The sequence below is a fragment of the Diadema setosum genome, chromosome 13 (genome assembly GCF_964275005.1).
Source record: "Diadema setosum chromosome 13, eeDiaSeto1, whole genome shotgun sequence".
Lineage (NCBI taxonomy): Eukaryota > Metazoa > Echinodermata > Echinoidea > Diadematoida > Diadematidae > Diadema > Diadema setosum.
This window is the reverse complement of record NC_092697.1, coordinates 12,018,410-12,037,965: the sequence shown is the minus strand read 5'-3', so window position 1 is coordinate 12,037,965 and position 19,556 is coordinate 12,018,410. Positions and strand designations below refer to the sequence as shown.

The 19,556-nt window shown below is 40.6% G+C and overlaps 1 protein-coding gene across 1 annotated transcript in view; it reads left to right on the top strand.

Moving 5' to 3' along the window:
• Positions 1-19,556, top strand: part of LOC140237371 (ubiquitin carboxyl-terminal hydrolase 24-like) — a 53,314-nt gene that overhangs the window by 21,385 nt on the left and 12,373 nt on the right. Inside the window, exons 22-36 of the mRNA XM_072317307.1 lie at positions 1,136-1,260; positions 1,871-1,955; positions 3,008-3,154; positions 3,796-3,992; positions 5,260-5,485; positions 8,203-8,371; positions 9,251-9,403; positions 10,215-10,449; positions 11,099-11,160; positions 12,151-12,342; positions 13,704-13,818; positions 16,584-16,728; positions 17,435-17,551; positions 18,246-18,556; positions 19,331-19,469. Coding sequence (XP_072173408.1) covers positions 1,136-1,260; positions 1,871-1,955; positions 3,008-3,154; positions 3,796-3,992; positions 5,260-5,485; positions 8,203-8,371; positions 9,251-9,403; positions 10,215-10,449; positions 11,099-11,160; positions 12,151-12,342; positions 13,704-13,818; positions 16,584-16,728; positions 17,435-17,551; positions 18,246-18,556; positions 19,331-19,469 — 2,418 coding nt within the window. The remainder of the gene's footprint in view (positions 1-1,135; positions 1,261-1,870; positions 1,956-3,007; positions 3,155-3,795; positions 3,993-5,259; positions 5,486-8,202; positions 8,372-9,250; positions 9,404-10,214; positions 10,450-11,098; positions 11,161-12,150; positions 12,343-13,703; positions 13,819-16,583; positions 16,729-17,434; positions 17,552-18,245; positions 18,557-19,330; positions 19,470-19,556) is intronic.

Below are 19,556 nucleotides of genomic sequence, written 5' to 3'. Positions count from 1 at the left end.
AATTGCACTTTTTCCTCCATATCTCAAAAATAACTCAAGGTATTGTCATGAAACTTACATATTTATGCATGTTCTACCTATTACAGTGATTCTCTTTGGAACTGGGGTCAAAGGTCAAAGGCCAGGTTTCGATAATACTATTTTACCATTTGATACTGAAATTATACTTTTTCTCAATACCTTGAAAATTACTCAATGCATAAACTTGTAAAAGGGTCAAAAGTCAAGTGAAAATCATCAGTTCCCCCAAATACCTGCACTCTGACGTTTTAATCATTCATCCAATTGAACCTAGTTCTAGGAAAGTGAACATTCAGCACATTTGTGGCAAACCTGTCATTTTAATATTTTGCCAATTGTGTGAAACTGTCATCACACATTGTCAAGACATTGTACTATAGACCTATTAGGAGAACCATGTATTATGGCGGAGGCATACACCAGTCGCCGTAGCGACATTTCTAGTTAATGGGAGTGTTTATTTTTTATGTAAGTAGGTTGCTACTCTGTAGAACCCTTGTGTTGCATGTATTATTCCGGTCCCTCCCACAACATCCACCCCCACAAAAAAACAACAGCAACAACACAACTTAGTTGACAGATAGACATGATATGCATAAACACAAATGAGTAGCCCAGATATAGGTATATGATAGAAAAATGTGTTTGAAATATCCGCTCTTCTTCCTAGTATACAAAGGCAAGCCTCAACCAGCTCTACTCTCAGATACGAATAAGTCTTTCCCTCAGAACCCTTGGAGGTGCCATGTAAGCATCCTTCAATTATACGAAGAGAATTTCTACTCAGTTTTCAAGAACAGCGTTTCTATAGTGAGAGGTACATTTTACAGTTAAACCATACAAAAGCTCTGATGCATGATGGGATAGGTGTTCCATCCAAATGAAATAAAGGCATAGTAAACAAAGGCAAAAGCACATCAGTGCAGTTGCCTAAGCATGATCATTTGTTTGTGTGTTTGATTACATGTGTTGTTTTTGTTTTGTATTTGTATTTTCTTTCAACTCCAGTGCAGAAAAAAAGAATGTAAACATTGACTCCTCTTTCTGTCACCTAACACTTACATCCACCACTGATCATAAATTCATGGAGTGACGCTATGTTTCCTCCCCACAGAACATGACAGCCTACGGTCACTCCCATGCATCGGAGCAGGAGCGGTCGTTGCCTGGCGTAGTCATGGCAACGGGAGGTCAGGTCTTCGAGATGCTGTATCAGCTTGCGGAGCTGGATGAGCCCAGGTATGAATTACGTTCATTGAAGGCAGGTTTTATTTCACCTATGTGAGAACAGCTTGGGCATGTTTATGATACTGATGTTTTCAGAGAGAGTTCTACACCTACATTTGGTCTTTACAGTGGCACAAGCTTAAGTTAGGGCATATTATCATCATTGTTTGCAAACCCTGATATCATGTTTTCCATGGAAAATCATTTAACACTTTCAAAAACAAAACATAGCCTTTTTGTGAATATTACAACAAAACATAAAACTGGTTGAGGGGGTAGCATTATGTACTCTGAGTCCATGTGTATGTTTTGTAGCAATTTTGCAACTCCTGAGGATTAAAGTCCGGAGAAGAATATTAATGACAAGAAATGGATCACTTTGCTCTGGCTATTTCAGAGTGCTGTGAAACAAAATAGAGAAATACCTCATGTATCGATACATATGGAAATACAAGTTAAAGTTTCAACATGAGATGTAAATGAGTAGGCAAAATTTTTGTGTAATCCTTTACCATGGACAAATCTTAGTGAGCAAATGTTGTATCCATGTTTCAAATAAATAAATAGATAATGTCAATATCTCCTGCACCTCTCCTCTCTCTCTCACCTCATTACCAAGCAGAATTACAGAAAGAGTGCGCAAGCTCCTCATGATGATACCAACTGACCCATCGGTGCCAGAAGCCCTCGACTCCATTTGCAGACAGGTACATGACATGAGTTGCTGCCGAGCACTCGGCACACAGAGCTGCCAATTGTTACTTTTTGCAGTGCTTTGTACTGTTTTTCGCCAAAGAGACTACAGATTTGATTGTATTACTATACATGTCTACTGCAGGAAAGGTGAAAATGTTGTTTTTCTACCAGAGATATGCCCTTGTAGCCCTCAATATTCTGCAATGCTGTCTCATTTTGGACCTACCTTTGCTGCTGCTATTGCTAAGTAGTGTACTGCACGTCAGTTCATGTCAGTGTAACTGACTTGTGAAGGGTGTTTTAAATTTAAATGTAACCTCTCACCATTAACATCTCTGGAACAGATTATGTGATTATGTGATTGTCCTTGTTTTAGATTACTGATTTTTAATTTAAAGATCTTCATTTCATATTGTGTCAGATTTGGTTAGACATGATTTGTGAATAATCAGGTGAATTTTTCATGATGCTTGTTACCTTGGGGTCAAAGGTGACTGGTCTTTGGCAACATAGGCTATTTTCAAGCTACAACTATAAGGAATGTCCACTGATAGTGTGGATTGGCAGGAATAATAGCAGTAAATAGGCAGTTACTGTAAAACATGATATATTCGCGGCATGAATTTTTCGTGAATTGGAGCCGACGGCCTTTTTTGCGGCATGAAATTTTCGCGAACTGCCACTGGCATTCAATGCATATAGTGTAGAAATGAACTTTCGCGTGCATTTTAATTTCGCGAATCTCCGCGCTCGCGAAATTCGCGAAATTAAAATGCATGCGAACCTACATGGAATGACAGTTGGGAAAGATCATCAGCAGCAAGTCATAAACTAAACTGACTTTACTTTAATACATGTATGACCATTCCCCCCCCCCCCCCACAGCAGCAGATGCGTGCGGATTTTTGTGTGTGTGTGTGTGTGCGTTCTTTATTTGAATTTTGTTTGATATTACAAAATCGTACCAACACATACACACAGACTACATTACACAGATTGCTGAAGTACAAACTTCTGTTCATCTTTACATTGTATGTTAATTGCTTCTTTTCTGATACAATAGGTTTCTGAGAGCATTACAAGTCTTTCAGGAGACCCGTCAGGATCAGAGACCAGCACCAAGGATTCTTCCAGAGCCACCCTCGAGGGCCTGTTTCGTGCCAACAATGTGCACGGCATGTCGGCCTTCCGTGTCCTCTACAATCTTGAGGTAAGTATTGTGCAGGTCTCTCTGATTCGAGATTCCGTGACATGCTACATTGTATGACTCCTTTTCCCCTGTCACAGCTTTTTTAAAAAGTGGTTGTTATACAGCAATTTTCATTTATCTTCAGTTATCACTGCACTCATCTGTGTAAGTATGAATGGATGAGATGAATCTGTGCGTGAGATTTTATTTACTGACACAAATTTTCCTGTTAATTTTTACCGATGATAGCAGGAAAAAAAAAAGCTAATTTATCACAGGTTGCCCACGTCAGTGCTGTATTTCACTTGAGTGTTGACTGTTTCAGTGTGAGTGGGAAAAGAAGTTGCCATCAAAATGGATGACATAGTGTCGCAGTGCAGTGATTATTCCTCTAAGGTGATTATCAGCAGTTCTAATGAAAGATGGGAAATGATGTGCAATCTAGTGAAGTACTCTCATGTAATGTTTATTTCCAAAGTTACATGTTATGGATTTCCCTCCCATCAAAAATGAGTCTTGAGGTACTCGTATAAAAAAAATATATATATATATAATCATTGTACAGATAAATGAACAAATGAAAATTAGATGAAATGTCTCAGTGATGCAACTTCATCATCATTTATCTTCCTGTTGTTATCTTATCCATCTCTCTTCCCTAGGTGCTTAGTAGCAAGCTGATGCCCTCCATGCAGGAAGACATTGGCACCCAGACCAGCGCCCAGAACTTTCGGGAGAGCTTCCTGAACACGGGCGGCCTGAGCCTGGTCATCAACGTCCTGCAGAGGGACTCCATCCCACAGGAGGTGGACGGCGAGACGCGCAGGGGTTGCTACTCCATCTGTCTCCAGCTGGCCAGGTAGAGGGCGCTTTTAGACTCAAACTTTTCCAGCTAACACTTAAAGGGCGCTTTTAGATGTAGATTAAAGGGTGTGTACAGTTCTGGTTGAGGTGAGGATTTAGCTTTTAACGTTTTGCGAGATATTCAGAGACCACTCTATGAGATGTCAAAGAGCATGCAATTCTAAGGGGTATCAAAAGTTTATTTGATGAAAATCGGTTTTGAAATGGCTGAGATATCGCAAAACAAGGTGAAATAAAGAGATCCTAATCAAAGTTGTGGCCTGTCGCCTTTAATTATTATCATTTTTTTGGATATCTCAGCCATTTGAAAACCAATTTTCATCAAATAAACGCTGAATCCTTCTTAAAATTACATTCTCTTTCATATTTCATAAGAGGTTTCTCCTTACCTCACTTAGGAATGTTTTAAACCTGAATCCCCACCTCAACCAGTACTGTACAGTCCCTTTAAGCAGGGGTAGTGGGGAAACATACATAATGAGATATCAGGAGGGTTTGAAATGTTATTATTGGTGGAGGTTGTACTAACTTCCCTCTCATAGTAGCTTTTCAAGCCACAAGACTGAAGATTATTTTGTGCATTCCTGATAACAAAAGTCATCCTCTGTTACATATTATTCCCCTCCCCCCATTGTCATCCCAAATTTGCCTCCATGCTGTTACATCTAAGAACACTGGTTAATTTGTACTTCTCTTGAGTCTTGGAAAATTCAGAGGGAGAGGGAGATGTCAGATGGTATTTGTGTGTATCCAAGTCTCTAACCTGAGTCCCTTGGCAGGCTCTTTTACCCTTTACCATGCCAGGGACATTTGACAGTGTGTACAACACTACAACCCGAATTCACGAAGGTGGTACAATCTTTGTCCATGGTTTAAACCATGGACAAAGACCGTAGTTTTGTATGGGGCACCAAGTGTCGCATGGCCCATTTCATTACGAAATCATTCATTTCGTCAAGGAAACGTTAACATTCCATACGAAATGAACAACGAAATGAGTGATTTTGGAATGAAATAGGCCATGCGACACTTGGCGCCCCATACAAAAATATGGTCTTTGTCCATGGTTTAGATGGTACCACCTTCGTGAATTTGGGCCTAAAGAGTTTTCTGTGCCAATCACTCAAACGACACAAAGGGTTAACTAACCACAACCTTAATGTGCCCTTGCTTTGAAGATTGTTTCCAAACTGTTAGCTAGCCAGTAGCTCTTCTACCTTATTCACTTTCCTTTCCTCCTATGACCGTCATCGCCTTTGTAGGTTCCTGCTGTGCGGACAGACCACCACCGACCTGAAGGAGAGTGACCTCTCACTGAACGACAGCAGCGTCTTCGAGGCCTCGGCCACCGACTCCTCGGCCATCTTCTCCTCCAGCTACGGCAGCTCGCCTCGCAAGATGAGCCTAGTGGAGCGCATGTCCAGCGTGGAGGCCAGCGGTGACCTGGCCAACAGGGAGGGCACGTCGGTGGCCAGAACGGTCATCCAGGTGGGTCAAGTGTCCCTAGGGCTACTCTTCCTTTAACCCTAACTAGGCCGGGCTATTCAGGTAGATGATAGAGCCGGGGGGGAGGGTCCTCCCAGGCCCCCCCTCCGGATCTCGGCCGTCGACCGCGCGATCGCGACGAAAATTGGCACACGCATTGCCTATGATGTAATCTAAAATACCATGAAGTTAATTTTTTCAAAAATTATCATTTACACTAAATTATGCTAATTTATGCATAATGATGCATGAAATCAGACAATTTGGTATAAATCACTAAATAAAGCTCAAAACAGGCACATTTTTTGTGTAAATATTCTTTTTAGTGTCCTTAGCAAATGTAAGAGAAAAAAATTGTGCAATCAGAAAAAATTTCCGAAGTATTTTATTGTTTTTTGAATTTCTTATGTATTTCTTTGTTTTTTCGACTTTATGTTTTTCTTTGTTTTTTCGATGAAATTTGTCCGTGACATTGTTCCGAACAAGAAAATGCGTTATTAATTGATTTTAATCGATAAAACCCCAAAATAATCATGCTTTTATGAAATTTGCCTGTAAGCACAGTTTGCATTGAAATTGTACACAAATTCACGTTTTTGAGCAATTTTTGGTCTGACATGCATGTGCATATTTATGCGCAACTTCGGAACCGCACACCCGGGCATCGCAGATTTGGTGTCAAAAGATGCGGGAGACTCGAAAGAAAAAAGTCTTGAAACGTCGCGCGAAAGGTCGAGGGGGGGGGGCGTCGGAGGCCCCCCCCCCGGCCTAGTTAGGGTTAAAATGCATTGACCACAAACTGGGGATAAACTTAAAGTATTTCAACATGCTATTTGTTTCATTCTTTTAAATCTCCATTTGTACAAATGAAATCCATTATGACAAATCAACAACATTGTCATCAATGATTTACAATATTGGTGCTGAGCATATTTAACATGAAAATAGTTCAAATACAAGCTCTATAAGTGAGAAACAATTCTAGAAGATGCAAGACTGTGCCTATTTCTAAGAGTGAAATGTTCTGCTGATCAGTGGTGGGAAGGAAACAAAAACTAAACAAACTAATGACAAAGTCAGTGATTTTTATGCCTCCGCCAACGAAGTGGCCGGAGGCATTATGTTTTCGGGTCGTCCGTCCGTACGTCTGTCCCGTTTTGTTTTTGTCGATATCTCAAGAACCGTGTGGTGGTTTTACATCAAACTTGGTATGAGGGTATATCCTGGGGGGATAATACTTTGTTTGGATTTTAGGGTCACGGGGTCAAAGGTCAAAGGCCACAAGTTATTTTGTGACAAAAAAAACTTTTGGTACAGTATTTTACATACTATGAGACATGAACGTTTAACTTGGTGTGAGGGTAGAGTATGACAAGACAAATATTCACTGGTATTTTGGGGTCAAAGGTCAAAGGTCACAAAGGTCCTTATGATATGAAAAAAATGAAATATCTTTATAATATTACAGATGTTAGACCCATAAACTTCAGTTTAAAGCCACTGATTAACATTGTGTTTGATCGATTTAAAAATTCTTAAACTGAGCTGCCTGACCAGTCTAATTATGTTCAGATGGATGACAAAACAAACAAGAATGCAAAAATGATGAAAGTAACACATTAACTATGAAGATATCTATGATAATTGCATTTATTCTCGGTCCGAGAATAATTCTAGCACAGTAGTCTATGGAGGTGATTTCAAAGTGATTAACTTATGAATTTTAGGGTCAAAGGCCAGATGAAAATGGTAACAATTTACTATTCAATACAGAAATTGCACTTTTTCTCCATACCGGTACCTTGATAATTACTCAATGCATAAATGTATGAATCGGTCAAAGTCAAGTTAAAGTCCTTAAATCCCCAAATACATGCTCTCCTATTCATCCAATTAAACCTAGGTCAAGGAAGGTAAACATTCAACATATTTTTGTGACAAACTTGTCATTTTAATATTTTGCCAATTTTGTGAAAATGTAATCACACATTGTCCACATGTACTATCTAGACCTATTAGGAGAATCATGCATTATGGCGGAGGCATACCAGTCGCCATAGCGACATTTCTAGTTTGAGTCTGGCTCTGAACAGCATGAATGCCCAGTTGACACGTTGTATTGTTCCTGTGCACTCTGCCAAGAGTGTCCTGATTTCTTCCTGTGCTACAAGTTGTACATCAAGACTGTAAATGCCACGGAGAAAACAACAAAGCCAAAGACAGTGTTTATGCAATCAAAAAGAATGTAACACAAGAAATTTTTGTGTTCATGAAGCTTTCGCACATTTCACGAGGAGCCAAGATTTGATCTGTAAACACAAGACATTGAATGCTTGTGGCAATAAATTGTGAAAGTTTTATGATGCAAAAATGGCCATTGGCTGTAATTCGTGAAAGTTTTGTGCTGCAGATGTTTCTGGGTTTACATTACTCCACAGCAGCACATATAATTGACATGTTTTTGCTAGTAATGCAACATTTGTTCCTACGTCAGTTGCTCCAGTCATATTTTGTCCAAGGACTTAGGGTTACATGTTGTAGGGTTAGGGATGTGATGGGTTTTAGGTTTAGTTTGATGTGAGGATTAGGATTAGGTTTAGAGTTAAGTTTGTGGTTCGAAATTATGTTTGGCGTAGCATGCAGATATTTCATGGGAGCAATTGTCACAGGAGCAAATGTCATGGAATCACTTTTGCTATTTATTTTTACCTTGACTGCAGACCATGAACTCCAATGACTTCACTTCCATGGTGACATGTTTGATGAGAGTGACTTGGGCAGCCGCCGCTGGTAACCTACGCCTGGCCAACACTAGCCAGCCCATCAAGGAAGTGCCCGGTGGTGGGTTTGCCACTGGCCTGGGCCGACGGAGCAGGCATAGCAGTGCAGGTAATGTGTCTGTTTGTGTGCATCGATAAATGCATACAACTCTGTCTGTTTTGTCTGTCTGTCTGTCTGTCTGTTTGTCTGTCTGAGTATGTGTGTATGTGGGTAAATGTTTGTGTTTCTCAATATGGATGCTTGTGTGTGTGAGTGTGTGTATGTGTGCATCAGAAGATGCAAACAACTGTGTCTCTGTTTGTCTGTGAGTGTGTTTTTGTGAATGCTTGTGTGTATGGATGTATGTGTGTGAACCTGCATGGATGTGTGTATGTGTGTGCCTGCATCCACCTACATATATCTGTTGTCTGTCTATGCATGATTGTAAGCATACCTGAGGAAGCTGTGGTATGTGAAGGTGTGTGAATATGCCATGCATGACTATGCCTTGCTGTTGAATAACTAGCTCTACTGTCAACCTGTACAGACAAGATGTAACCCGTTGAGGACAGACTGATTTTGCTACAACATGTATTTCCCATAGACACTTGCCCAAGTATACTCGGGACTTGTCCTCACAAGTTAAGCTTGTCTGTTGCCATGACTATGTGTAAATGGAGAGCAACTTGAGGCTTATCATTTGTGTCATTATGGCAAAGATGTGTTCACACCAACACAACAATTCCTTGAGGAACCCTGCTGAAACTCTCCCTCGTGTTTAAAGCAAGGTTCAAATCCAATGCCAGACCACCTGCCCAGTAAGTAATGAGCGAAATAGTCCAGGACTGGGCCCCAAGGCCACCAGCAGATAACTTTTCCAGGATACATTTTATCAAATATTTGATAAACTTTGATTTATCCATTCTTACTATGTGCTAATCTGTACCACACTCCAGTTACTAAAAAGCCAACCTTACCCTTTTTGTTCCTGATTGATTATCTGGACAGGGAGCACCACAAGTAACTCCAGTCATGACAGCGAGTCACTCCATGCTGGGATCTGCCTCACTGCCCCTGAGGTGACGGCCAAGGATGCAGCCATAGCCAGGGAGGCCCTGGAACTCCTCGTAGCTTGCCTCCAGCTTAGGACCCACAATCTTAGTGAGGAACCAGACTAGGAAAAATTTCAATTCAAATCAAAGATATTTCCATTATCACATTTTGTTTTTCAGATACAACAATTGCAACAAATCAATGTAATGCAAAGTAGGTAAACATACATTTGAAAGCAGAAAAAAGGAAATAAGCAAGTGCATAGCCTACATGAAACTATTTTTTGTCAGAATGATTAACATGCTATTGGAAAAGAGAGGCCCTGAAAAGCGAGTAAAATAAATCCATTAATTGACTGAGGGAGCAACACAAGAGAACCCTTTTATTCATTGACAATGAGGACTTAGAAATTGGAATGACTTGGTGTTTGTCATCTGTAGGATCTGCATACTTCCCAACACCTTGCTAGCTTCTGCTCTTCAGAGCAGCAATAATGTAATTTGAACTTCAAACAGAAGAAAAAAATTAATGTAAGGTAGAATTTCAAAATATCTGTGGGGCTGCAAAAATCACAGAACTGACAAGTCTGCGAAACTGCAATTAGGTTAGAATGGAACATGAAAGTGGTACCTGATGTATGAGTAAATGAGGACTTGTGAAAATTCACAAAACGTGTGAGAACAAGCAATCATTTCAATCCGTCTGTGTATCTCTTTTTTTATCTGTCTGTCTGTCTATCTGTCTATCTCTCTATCTATCTATCTGTTTATCTATCTATCTATCCATCTATCTATCCATCTATCTATTCATCTATTTATCTATCTATCTATTTATCTATCTTTCTATCTATCTATTTATCTATCTATCTATCTATCTATCTATCTTCTCCTTGCTCCTCCAACCTGCCTCCTGCATACAGGTTCCTTCTACACCCTGCCCGGCGTGGACGACTTCATCATCGACGTCCTGCTGGCCTCGCCCCACCCTGAGGTACGGTGTGCTGCCTTGGACCAGCTCTTTACCCTCACCTATACCAGCGTGAGCAACGAGGGCGTGCGCATGCTGCACCCCAGGGACTTTGTCCTGCAGGTCCTGCTGCAGGCCCGCGTGCCCCTCTGGACCTCCAGTTCCCTCGTCAGGGGTGCTAACCACAGGTAAGGCCCATCCCCCTTCTCTTCCCCCACCCCTTCCCCATCTCCCCCCCCCCCCCCCGACTCTTGCTCACTCTTTGTGCATTAGTACAATAGGTCTGATAAAACTTTAAATCATTTTATACCAACAGTAAAATGACACTAAACGCAGGATGTGGTTTTAGCTAGGTTTATGATCACAATTCAGTTCCATTAATTGATTGACGTTTATTTTTTTTTTTTTCATTTTCATACTATTTCATATGTTTTGATTTCTGTGCATTCATTTTAATTTCCTTGGATTCTATTTTCATTAGTTGATTACATATCATTCAAGTTAGACATCTTGTCCTTCACTTTTAACTGGGAATTGCTCATTTGGTGGTAGCGTACGATACACTCAGTGTTTGATGTTGAAAATCAAGCTGTTGGCAGGGTTCCTAAAAGATTTTTTTTTTCATATTTTTTTTGGAATAACACACTGTGTGTTCATGTGTTTCATTGAAAACACCACCCCTCCATAATGTAACAAGCAGTACAGATGGAGTACATATATCCTCATTATACACTATCTATTTTGGTTGGTGTAGCGGAACTAACCATGAAACTCCATCCTAGACTGTAAACCCTTCTGTGCTTTTATACCCATTTTTTTTTCTTTCCTTTGCACTAGAATTCTGAACCAGTGTTCACAGTACTTTGAGTTGAGATGTCGACTTCTGGAGGGTCTGAGAGGTAAGACTAGAAGGCCTGTAGATTTGTGGAGTTGTTTAGTTCTTTTGTTTTGTTTTGACATGATGGCATCCCCTTTAAACAAATGGAAGCTACTGTGTGTAGTACATACAGTGCAGTGTGATCTATTTTCTCATACTGTATACGCCATATATTTCGCGAGTCTAAATTTTCGCGAATTGGGAATTCCCGACGATTTTGCGAGTGGTTAAATTCACGATCATGGAGTCCTGTACTGAACGGAGAAATGTTCACGCATACCTCACATCCACATCGGGATCAGAGTCAATATTTTCGCGTGTCTTTAATTTCGCGAATAGCACCTGACTCGCGAAATTTGTGGAAATAAAAACCTTGCGAAATATTCGGCCTATACAGTATATAGGTATAACAGTATGTGCTAGTAATTTGGTTTACGTGGTGTGTAGTGCAGTAATTTAAGTTGTATTCTTTGGTCATATGCATCAAAAGTCTTAAAGAATTGTTAAATAGACAACCCTAGTACAATGGTCACAGTGTTTGGAAAATGAGGATTGGCAGTTGTGCACTCCTTATGGTTGATATACTGAAATATTCTTCTATAGAAATTCAGTCTGATGAAAAAGTTTGTGCGACTTCAAACAGACTTCCATTTGTACACAAATTTTCGCATGGGTTATGAGTTATTCAATGAGCTCCCAGGGAATGGGACATTCAATTTACCTCAGTTTACAAAATCAAACAGCTTTTTGCCATTCTGTGTGCAAAAGAGAAATTTGTTTTTCCGGCAAGTACTTTTTTATTTTTTTGAGCTCTCACTTTTTCATGCAAAAGGCCATCAATATTTGTGAAATTCATCTAATTCGTCTTGCAAATAACAGATGTTCGGCCCATATATACTTCATAGTGATTGATGTAGTGGATTTTGTTATATATCACAGAATTCCTAGAAATGCTAAAAGGTTTTAATAGGGACTAATAAAATACAACTGATTTCTGTCTATCACGCACCAGTGAGCTCGCAAAAGCCCCTGAAGGTGAACCCGATGTCCATGCTGGGAGACGAGATAGACTGGCTGCACAACTTTGAGCCCTGTGACTCAGAGGACCTCAACCTGGGTGCCACCGACAACAACCTGGTGGCCGGTCACCTCCACCTCATCCGCACCCTGCTGACCTGCGAGGGCGTGGACAAGAGGAAAATTGGTAAATTTTTGTGCTGATAATAGTAATAATAATAGCTCATAACATGACCTATAAAAGCTGTTATTTTTGTGAGGATTTACTTTTTGCACATTTCGCGAATTACTGTAAATTTAACAACACACAAAAAAGTATCACCACCTGATCTTGATTTGTGACACATGAAAATGTCAACGTGCTCATTTCATGGCCTTTGGTGCCTTCCGAACTTGGATGAAACCATGGCCATGGCTGGCCAGATACATGCTTGCTTGTATGACCCCGTTTACAGTGCGAGGCTCGGCCGCGGCCGAGCCGCGGCCGAGCCCAGCCCCGCTTCAGTGTAAACGCGCAAAAGGCCAAATGCGAGGCCAAAATTGGCCTCGCATTTGGCCTCGCTCTGGAGGTGGTCTCGGCCGTGGCCGAGCCGCGGCCGAGCCCTGCCTCTTCTTGGTGTAAACGCAAACTGGGCCAAATGCGCGGCCAATTGCGCGGCCAATTTTAGTCTGGCTTCCAAACCCTCTACCTGTATCTTTCGCTATTCAGGATATTAACCCCCTCAACGTCGAAAACTAGTATAGTTTAAGGTGGTTTTGTCCTGCAAAGGATTTTTTTCCTTCGGCAAAGGCCTTTGCCCGAACGGCGACTTCGTCGCCACGGAATTCATTTGGCAAAGGGTCTGAAAACCAGACAATACCAAATTGCGTTTGTTTACAAGCAGAGCGCCACTACGACAAAATATTGAAAGGTTTGAATCAAAAGCGCGGCCGAGCCCAGCAGTGTAAACGGACAAAATTGCGAGGCTCGGCCGCGCAATTGAGGCCGGACTGTAAACGGGGTCTTAGTCTCGTGTTAGGCACATACCTCCTTATCAACAAAGCTCAAGTGGAAGAGAGTGCAGTGATCTGGGTTGCTGGGTGTGCATGCTGTGTGTATATATGTGTGTGTGATCAAATCGCCGCACTGTCACATCATGGAAACATCTCGCGACAATATCTTTGACCACCTCATTCACGAAAATAACAGCTTTTACAATAGTGAACTAGTTTGTGTCCCTATGTGCTCAAGAAAAAGAAAGACTGTAGTATATACAATTGCAACAGTGTAGAGTTTCATGTGTGCTGAAATTATTAAGAGATTCAGGTGTGTGTTTTCAATGCAGATTTGAATTCATTGATGTTGGTGATGAAGTGGAATTCTTAGCTATCATACTTGGAAGGGAAATCACTAGTCAATTTTAGTCAAGTGAAACGCATATTTGGGGGGTGAATTACAATGAAATTATCTGAGATGCAGTTTAGCAATATGTAGATTCGTAGACCTACAAAAATTGAATGTGGAATAGTGATGCGAGACTCGTAATACACCTCCTACATTTTCCACAGGTGATAGACTCCTCAACAGTCTTTTGAATGAGTACCTCTTCCCAGCCTCTCGACTAGTCATGAGCCAAGGACAGAACCATGAAAAGGCAGACTTGAGGAGAGACTACAATTCAAAGTGAGTCCACTGTGGATCTTGTAAGTCTGCCGGAAAGGCATCACTCCTGTGCATCTTTCCACTTACTGTGTGTGCTTGTCTGTCTGTATTTTTGTGTTTGTATCATTACACATGCACCATGAAACCTGTCCCTTTTATATAAAGTTTTCTTTAGACTGCATGAAGCATTTATGCTTTGCAAATTATGATTGTTTGTTTTTTCACATCCTGCTATGGTATTCATTATCCATTTTCAATCTTTGAGCTTTGTGTTAACCTTGCTGTTTGACAGTAAAGTTCAATTCATATGCCCTTAAAGTTTGGCACAGACAGGTACTGTAGCGGAGCATTTTGTGTTTTCAATGTATCTTCGCAGTATCCCAGTACCTGGTCAATGTGGTATGCGGAAGGCATATTATCAAAAGTAAGTACATGCAGTAAATCAGAAATTATAGAAAAAAAAAAGATTAAATGTGGCGAAATATATTTGAGATATATATCATCTTCCTCCAATATTTACTCAGCAGCTCACCTCTTATTGTACTCCCAGATATGCTTACAAAACTGAACATATTGTATCATATAATCAAGCAAATTCGGGGCGTAGGTACAGGGTCTTACCTTTGTTCTTTCTTTTTTCTTTCTTTCAATCTCTGACTCTTTTCTCACTGTGTGATACAAATAAATGCACTGTCCTCTGTATGCAAGATCTGGTAGAATGGTTTGAAGTAATGACAAAAACAAAAATAATTTGAAGAGGATGAATTGTCCAATTTGCATATGAAATTTGCATATTGTTTGTGTGTGTGCAGATTGACATTTTTCATTGCAAACTTTGAGTATGTTGTCCCTGAATTAATCGCCAGTGATTCACTCAAGGGTAAGACTTATGCAGGCATTTCCTGGAGAAAGCACTATTTTTTCCATCTTTGTAATGATAGTCCTTAAAAAAGAGTGTTTGTTGCCTTTTTGAATAGAGGGTCAATTTGTATTATTGACAGTTGCATTGTGTAAGTGACCGCAAATTGCTGAACCTTTACTGTTCCCCCACAAGGAGAAATCATCGGGTGAGAATAATAAGGGCATTAAGTTGCCACTAAACTCATAGTGTTCAAGACAACTTAACGCCCTTCTCATTCTCAACTGACGAAATGTAGATCATCAGAAGTTTGATAAATTTAGAAACATACATTTCAATTGACTGCATAACACATGTTACTCAAAAAAACAAAAATGATGCGTGGTGCTATAAACCTGCCTTTGTAGGGACTCCTTCTGGAGACAAGTAGCATTTCCAGATATTTTTCTTGCATGGACTTTTGACAAGAGCATCAGCTGACATCTCAGTGATAATTTCCCTCTTTGTTTCATTTAATGGTGTACTTGGCATATTTCTGGCAAAAAAAAAAAAAAAAATCTATACTCTCAATTTAGTGAATATTATCCAATCAATGTCCTCACAAACTATGACAACAATTGTGTTCTTGTGATGTGCAATATACATCCAGAGGTAAATTTCATTCCCATGCTATATCTGAAATCAACTAAACTATAACGATACTATTGTCTGTAAACAGTAAATAGAATAATCACTTAATTGCTGTCACTGTATATGTTGCTTATGTCAAAAGATAATGGGGCACCAGTATTCCTTTGCTATTACATAGTTTTGTGAGCACTGAGAATTGTATACTTATTCCTGTGCACCTGTATGTACGAACCCCTGTGTGTATATTATGAAACCCTGCCATTACATGTATTTGATATTGTTGCTCATTAACACTCAGTAATAACCTTTTCAAATATTTTGGTTAAAGGCGCATAGTCCCGGTGGGTAAAAGGGCACTGTTGATGATACTGCCAGTCACCATTAGCATTGATACAAACATTGCCAAAGTTGAGCTGTCGTCAAGAGTAAAGCACGTACAACTGTAGGTGTTGTAGGTAACGTTGCCTTCGTTGTCTTCTCTGTGCATCACGCAGTCTGTAGTAATGCCATTGTGCGTGCATATGTGCTTCTTAGTATGACGTCGCAAAAGAAGTTTGCTGAAGCTGTCATCCCCCTCATCGGAATCATGAGCCGAACTGTGATCGAACCACTGACTACAGTGGATCAGACTTCTTTGGACTCGGGGGGAAATGGGTCAAAGCGCTAAGGAGGAGTCAATAGGATAGGTCTCTATAGGAAACTTGCGCCATGTACCCGCGTACGCATTCGACTAAACCACCGGGACCATGTGCCTTTAAATTGTCTGCATCCAGATGATGGTGAAAAGGCTGAAAGATTGTATTCACATAACCTTGGGCATTTTGAACTGCTTCTACGATGACGCATTTTTTTTTTTTTTTTTTTTTTTTTTTTTTGGTGACACTCTCATGTGTTTTGTGATGTAGAACTGGCAAGTCTTTCTGATTCTGAAGGTGGCTCCCTAAAACTAGAAACTTCTCTTCTTATCCTGACAATAGAACACAAAATTCCCCCTGATTTAGGAATTATTTTGACCTATTCCTTGAGATGCACTTAGTACACGAGTATCTCTGTGATTTGCTCTTTGGAATGTCCGTGGTTTTGATGTGTGAATTTTGGCTGCCCAGGGGGATGTCTTTGCTATATGATGATCTCATGTGCAAACTCTTTTAGTTTGCTATACATTTTCAGTTGGTTAATCAAAAAAAAAAAAAAAAAATGTCTTCAGGTAGTCATCACTCCCCGTTTCCTCCTTAAATGGCAGCCTCAAAAAAGTTTAGTCTGACTGACAGAAGTCTTCTCTCCTCCATGAGTGCAGGATCTCTGGCAAGGAGTCAAGGATGGCTGCCTTTGAGCTGCTGGTGGTGCTGTCCGAGGGCTGCCCCTACAACCTGCAGAGGATCGCCACCCAGCTGATCAGCATGCACCACCAAGGAGACCCTTCCATTGCCAAGGAGTGGGAGGTCAGCATCTCCTCTGTGAGGGGCAAAAAGAAAAAAAAAAATTGCAGGAATAGCTTATAGACTGATGGCTATTACATACAAATGTAGCATGAGTATGGGATGGTGTAGCATGTGATTGCTCATGGAATCAAATGGGGGTTGTGGTTTCTCTGTCAGAGCATAATATACTCTAATTGATGTGAAATTTTTTATTTCCCCCTTATATTTTTAATGAGCAAGAAAACAGTGAAATGGCTTACATATTAGTTCAAGACTACTGTAAGCCTGATCTCAGATCATACATTTGTAACAGAGTGAATGAAATTGATTGGATATGATTTAAAACATATTTTGCATTGATTGAGTCATTAAGAAACAAGCAGCAGTGATTAGTTAGTGAATATTGGAGATAGGAGGGGGTAATTATTGGATAAAAGGATAGTAGAGTTCGAAGAGTGCAATGAGAATGAAGGACATTCCATATGTTATACCGCAAGCATAGTGCATTGATGTGCTTTGCAAGGGTGATTTTTATGAGTTCAAGAAAAACGTGTAAAGTTTTCTCCCAAGGTGCACTTTGAACACACTGTGGCTCGCATTCTATTCTTTATGATTAGTAGTGTTGTGATACGAGACAGCTTGATCAGAAAAGGAAACAGTCTGCGTCAGGTCAGACAAATTGTATTATATGTAATACACTTTTTTTTTTTTTTTTTTGCATTTACAGCATTTACCACCAGTTGAGGGACGTACAACCAAGTATGTGGGACTGAAGAATGGAGGAGCTACCTGTTACATGAACTCTGTCATTCAGCAGCTGTACATGACTCCAGGCATCAGGGAGGTTGGTATCCATGGATAGGAGAGATGAAATATTAATATGTGTGGAATATATTAAAGATATCATTCTTTGCGAGTCTGATTTGCAATGTCCCTCATAGAATATTAACCCAAAATCGTTTAATTGTGAATTTACTTTCAGGGAGAAGTAAGTGCTGTGCACTCAAATATAGCACACAGTGACTTCATCTGACCAGTATTGCAAATTATTATGTGTATGTTTCAGTTTGAAGCTCAGAGCATTTACATTGTAATTGTGATGATTATACAAAACAAAAACAAAGAGGGAATCAATTTCTACAAATGAAACTTGAGAAAATCACTTTAATTTGATGGCAACATAGACATACTATATAAAGTCATAAATTTTTATGTGCATGAAACTTTCCCTTATTTTGCAGGGAGCCAAGATTCAAGAGGCCAGAATGCACCCAAAAAGTTTTTTCTACACAATATGTTGAATGCATGCCAGTAGCAATTCATGAAGAAAAAAAAAATGCCACGAAATAGACCATCAGCTCTAATACACAAAAGTTTTGTGCTGTGAATATGTCTGGTTTTACACTATCCATCTCTGATACTCACTAAGAGAAGTGGGCGAGTGACTCCTATAGACAGGTATTCTCTCAGACAGGCTTGAGGGAAGTTAGCATTGAGACTGACGCCATGAATGCATCTCAAAACTCTCCGTTCCGCAGGGCATCCTCGCCAGCCATATGCCGGAGAAGGCGGACGCGGAGGACAATGTCTTCTTCCAGATGCAGAACGTCTTCGGCCACCTGCTGGAGAGCAAGCTGCAGTACTACGAGCCCGAGCGCTTCTGGCGGGTCTTCAAGTTCTGGGGCGAGCCGGTCAACGTCCGCGAGCAGCAGGACGCCTTCGACTTCTTCACCATCCTGACCGACCAGCTGGACGAGCACCTCAAGACCAGCGGTCAGAAGGAGGTGCTGAAGCCCAAGTTCCAGGGTCTCTACCTCAACCAGATGATCTGCCAGGATTGCCCACACAGGTAATGGAAGTGCATCAGGCCTCCCACCCCCACCCCCCCCCCCACCCCTGTTTCAATAAAGAGTTTGAAAAGTAGTGTATCTTACAACATTCTGCTTGCACAGTAATAGCAGTCTGGCAACAGCAATCAACTGTCGCTGCTTCAGTTGTTGCTATGGTGACTGCCTTATTGTGAGTTGCGGTAATTGCAAATCTCTCTATGAGCTATATGCCCATGATCTGTTGTACCACTGGTAGCAGATTTTGCTCTAAAAGAAGTGTGTGGCTGTTCATTTTCTTTCTAGCAAAAGTCGCTGTGAAAGCGTACGTAGAGAACAGTGACAGGAAATCGGAGAAAAGTATGGATAAAACATTATACTGGCTGTCATGAATTTATCCTTTACACTGCTCTTTTTATTGTGATGAGAACTTGGTCAATTCACAATCTGTCTCATATTTTTTCTTGGCTGTATGAAAACATTATTATGTATCTTAAGAGGGGCACATTCTAGATTTTCCTCTTCATATTCTGCCAGACACGAATGCATTTGCGAATACAGTTGAACTTCGGAAGGCCACTTCATCGTTAGTCATTTGTTTGATAGCCAAAAGACGTGCTATATCATGTGGGGTATCGATGAACCCTTCAGTTGAGGTGACCATCTTTGTCTTTAAGCTAATATGAAAACCCTCATCCCGCCCCCACAGTAGTCATTTGCTAGTGCATGAAATGAAAAATTCAACCTGTGAGGTATCGCAGCATTGTCATCATCTTGTCTGCCTTATTGTCCCATAGAAAAGAGAGAGAGGAGGAGTTCTTTGCCCTCAACCTGACAGTGAAGTCCAACAACCTCAATGACTCCCTGGAGCAATTTGTCAGGGGAGAGATGCTTGAAGGGGAGAATGCTTACTTGTGTGAAGAGTGCAATGAAAAGGTAGGAACCTGGTCCGTTCCAACCAAATGATGCTTCGTCAAATTGTTAACACTAGAGAACATGGCCATTTGCAATTTTTCCGATGAT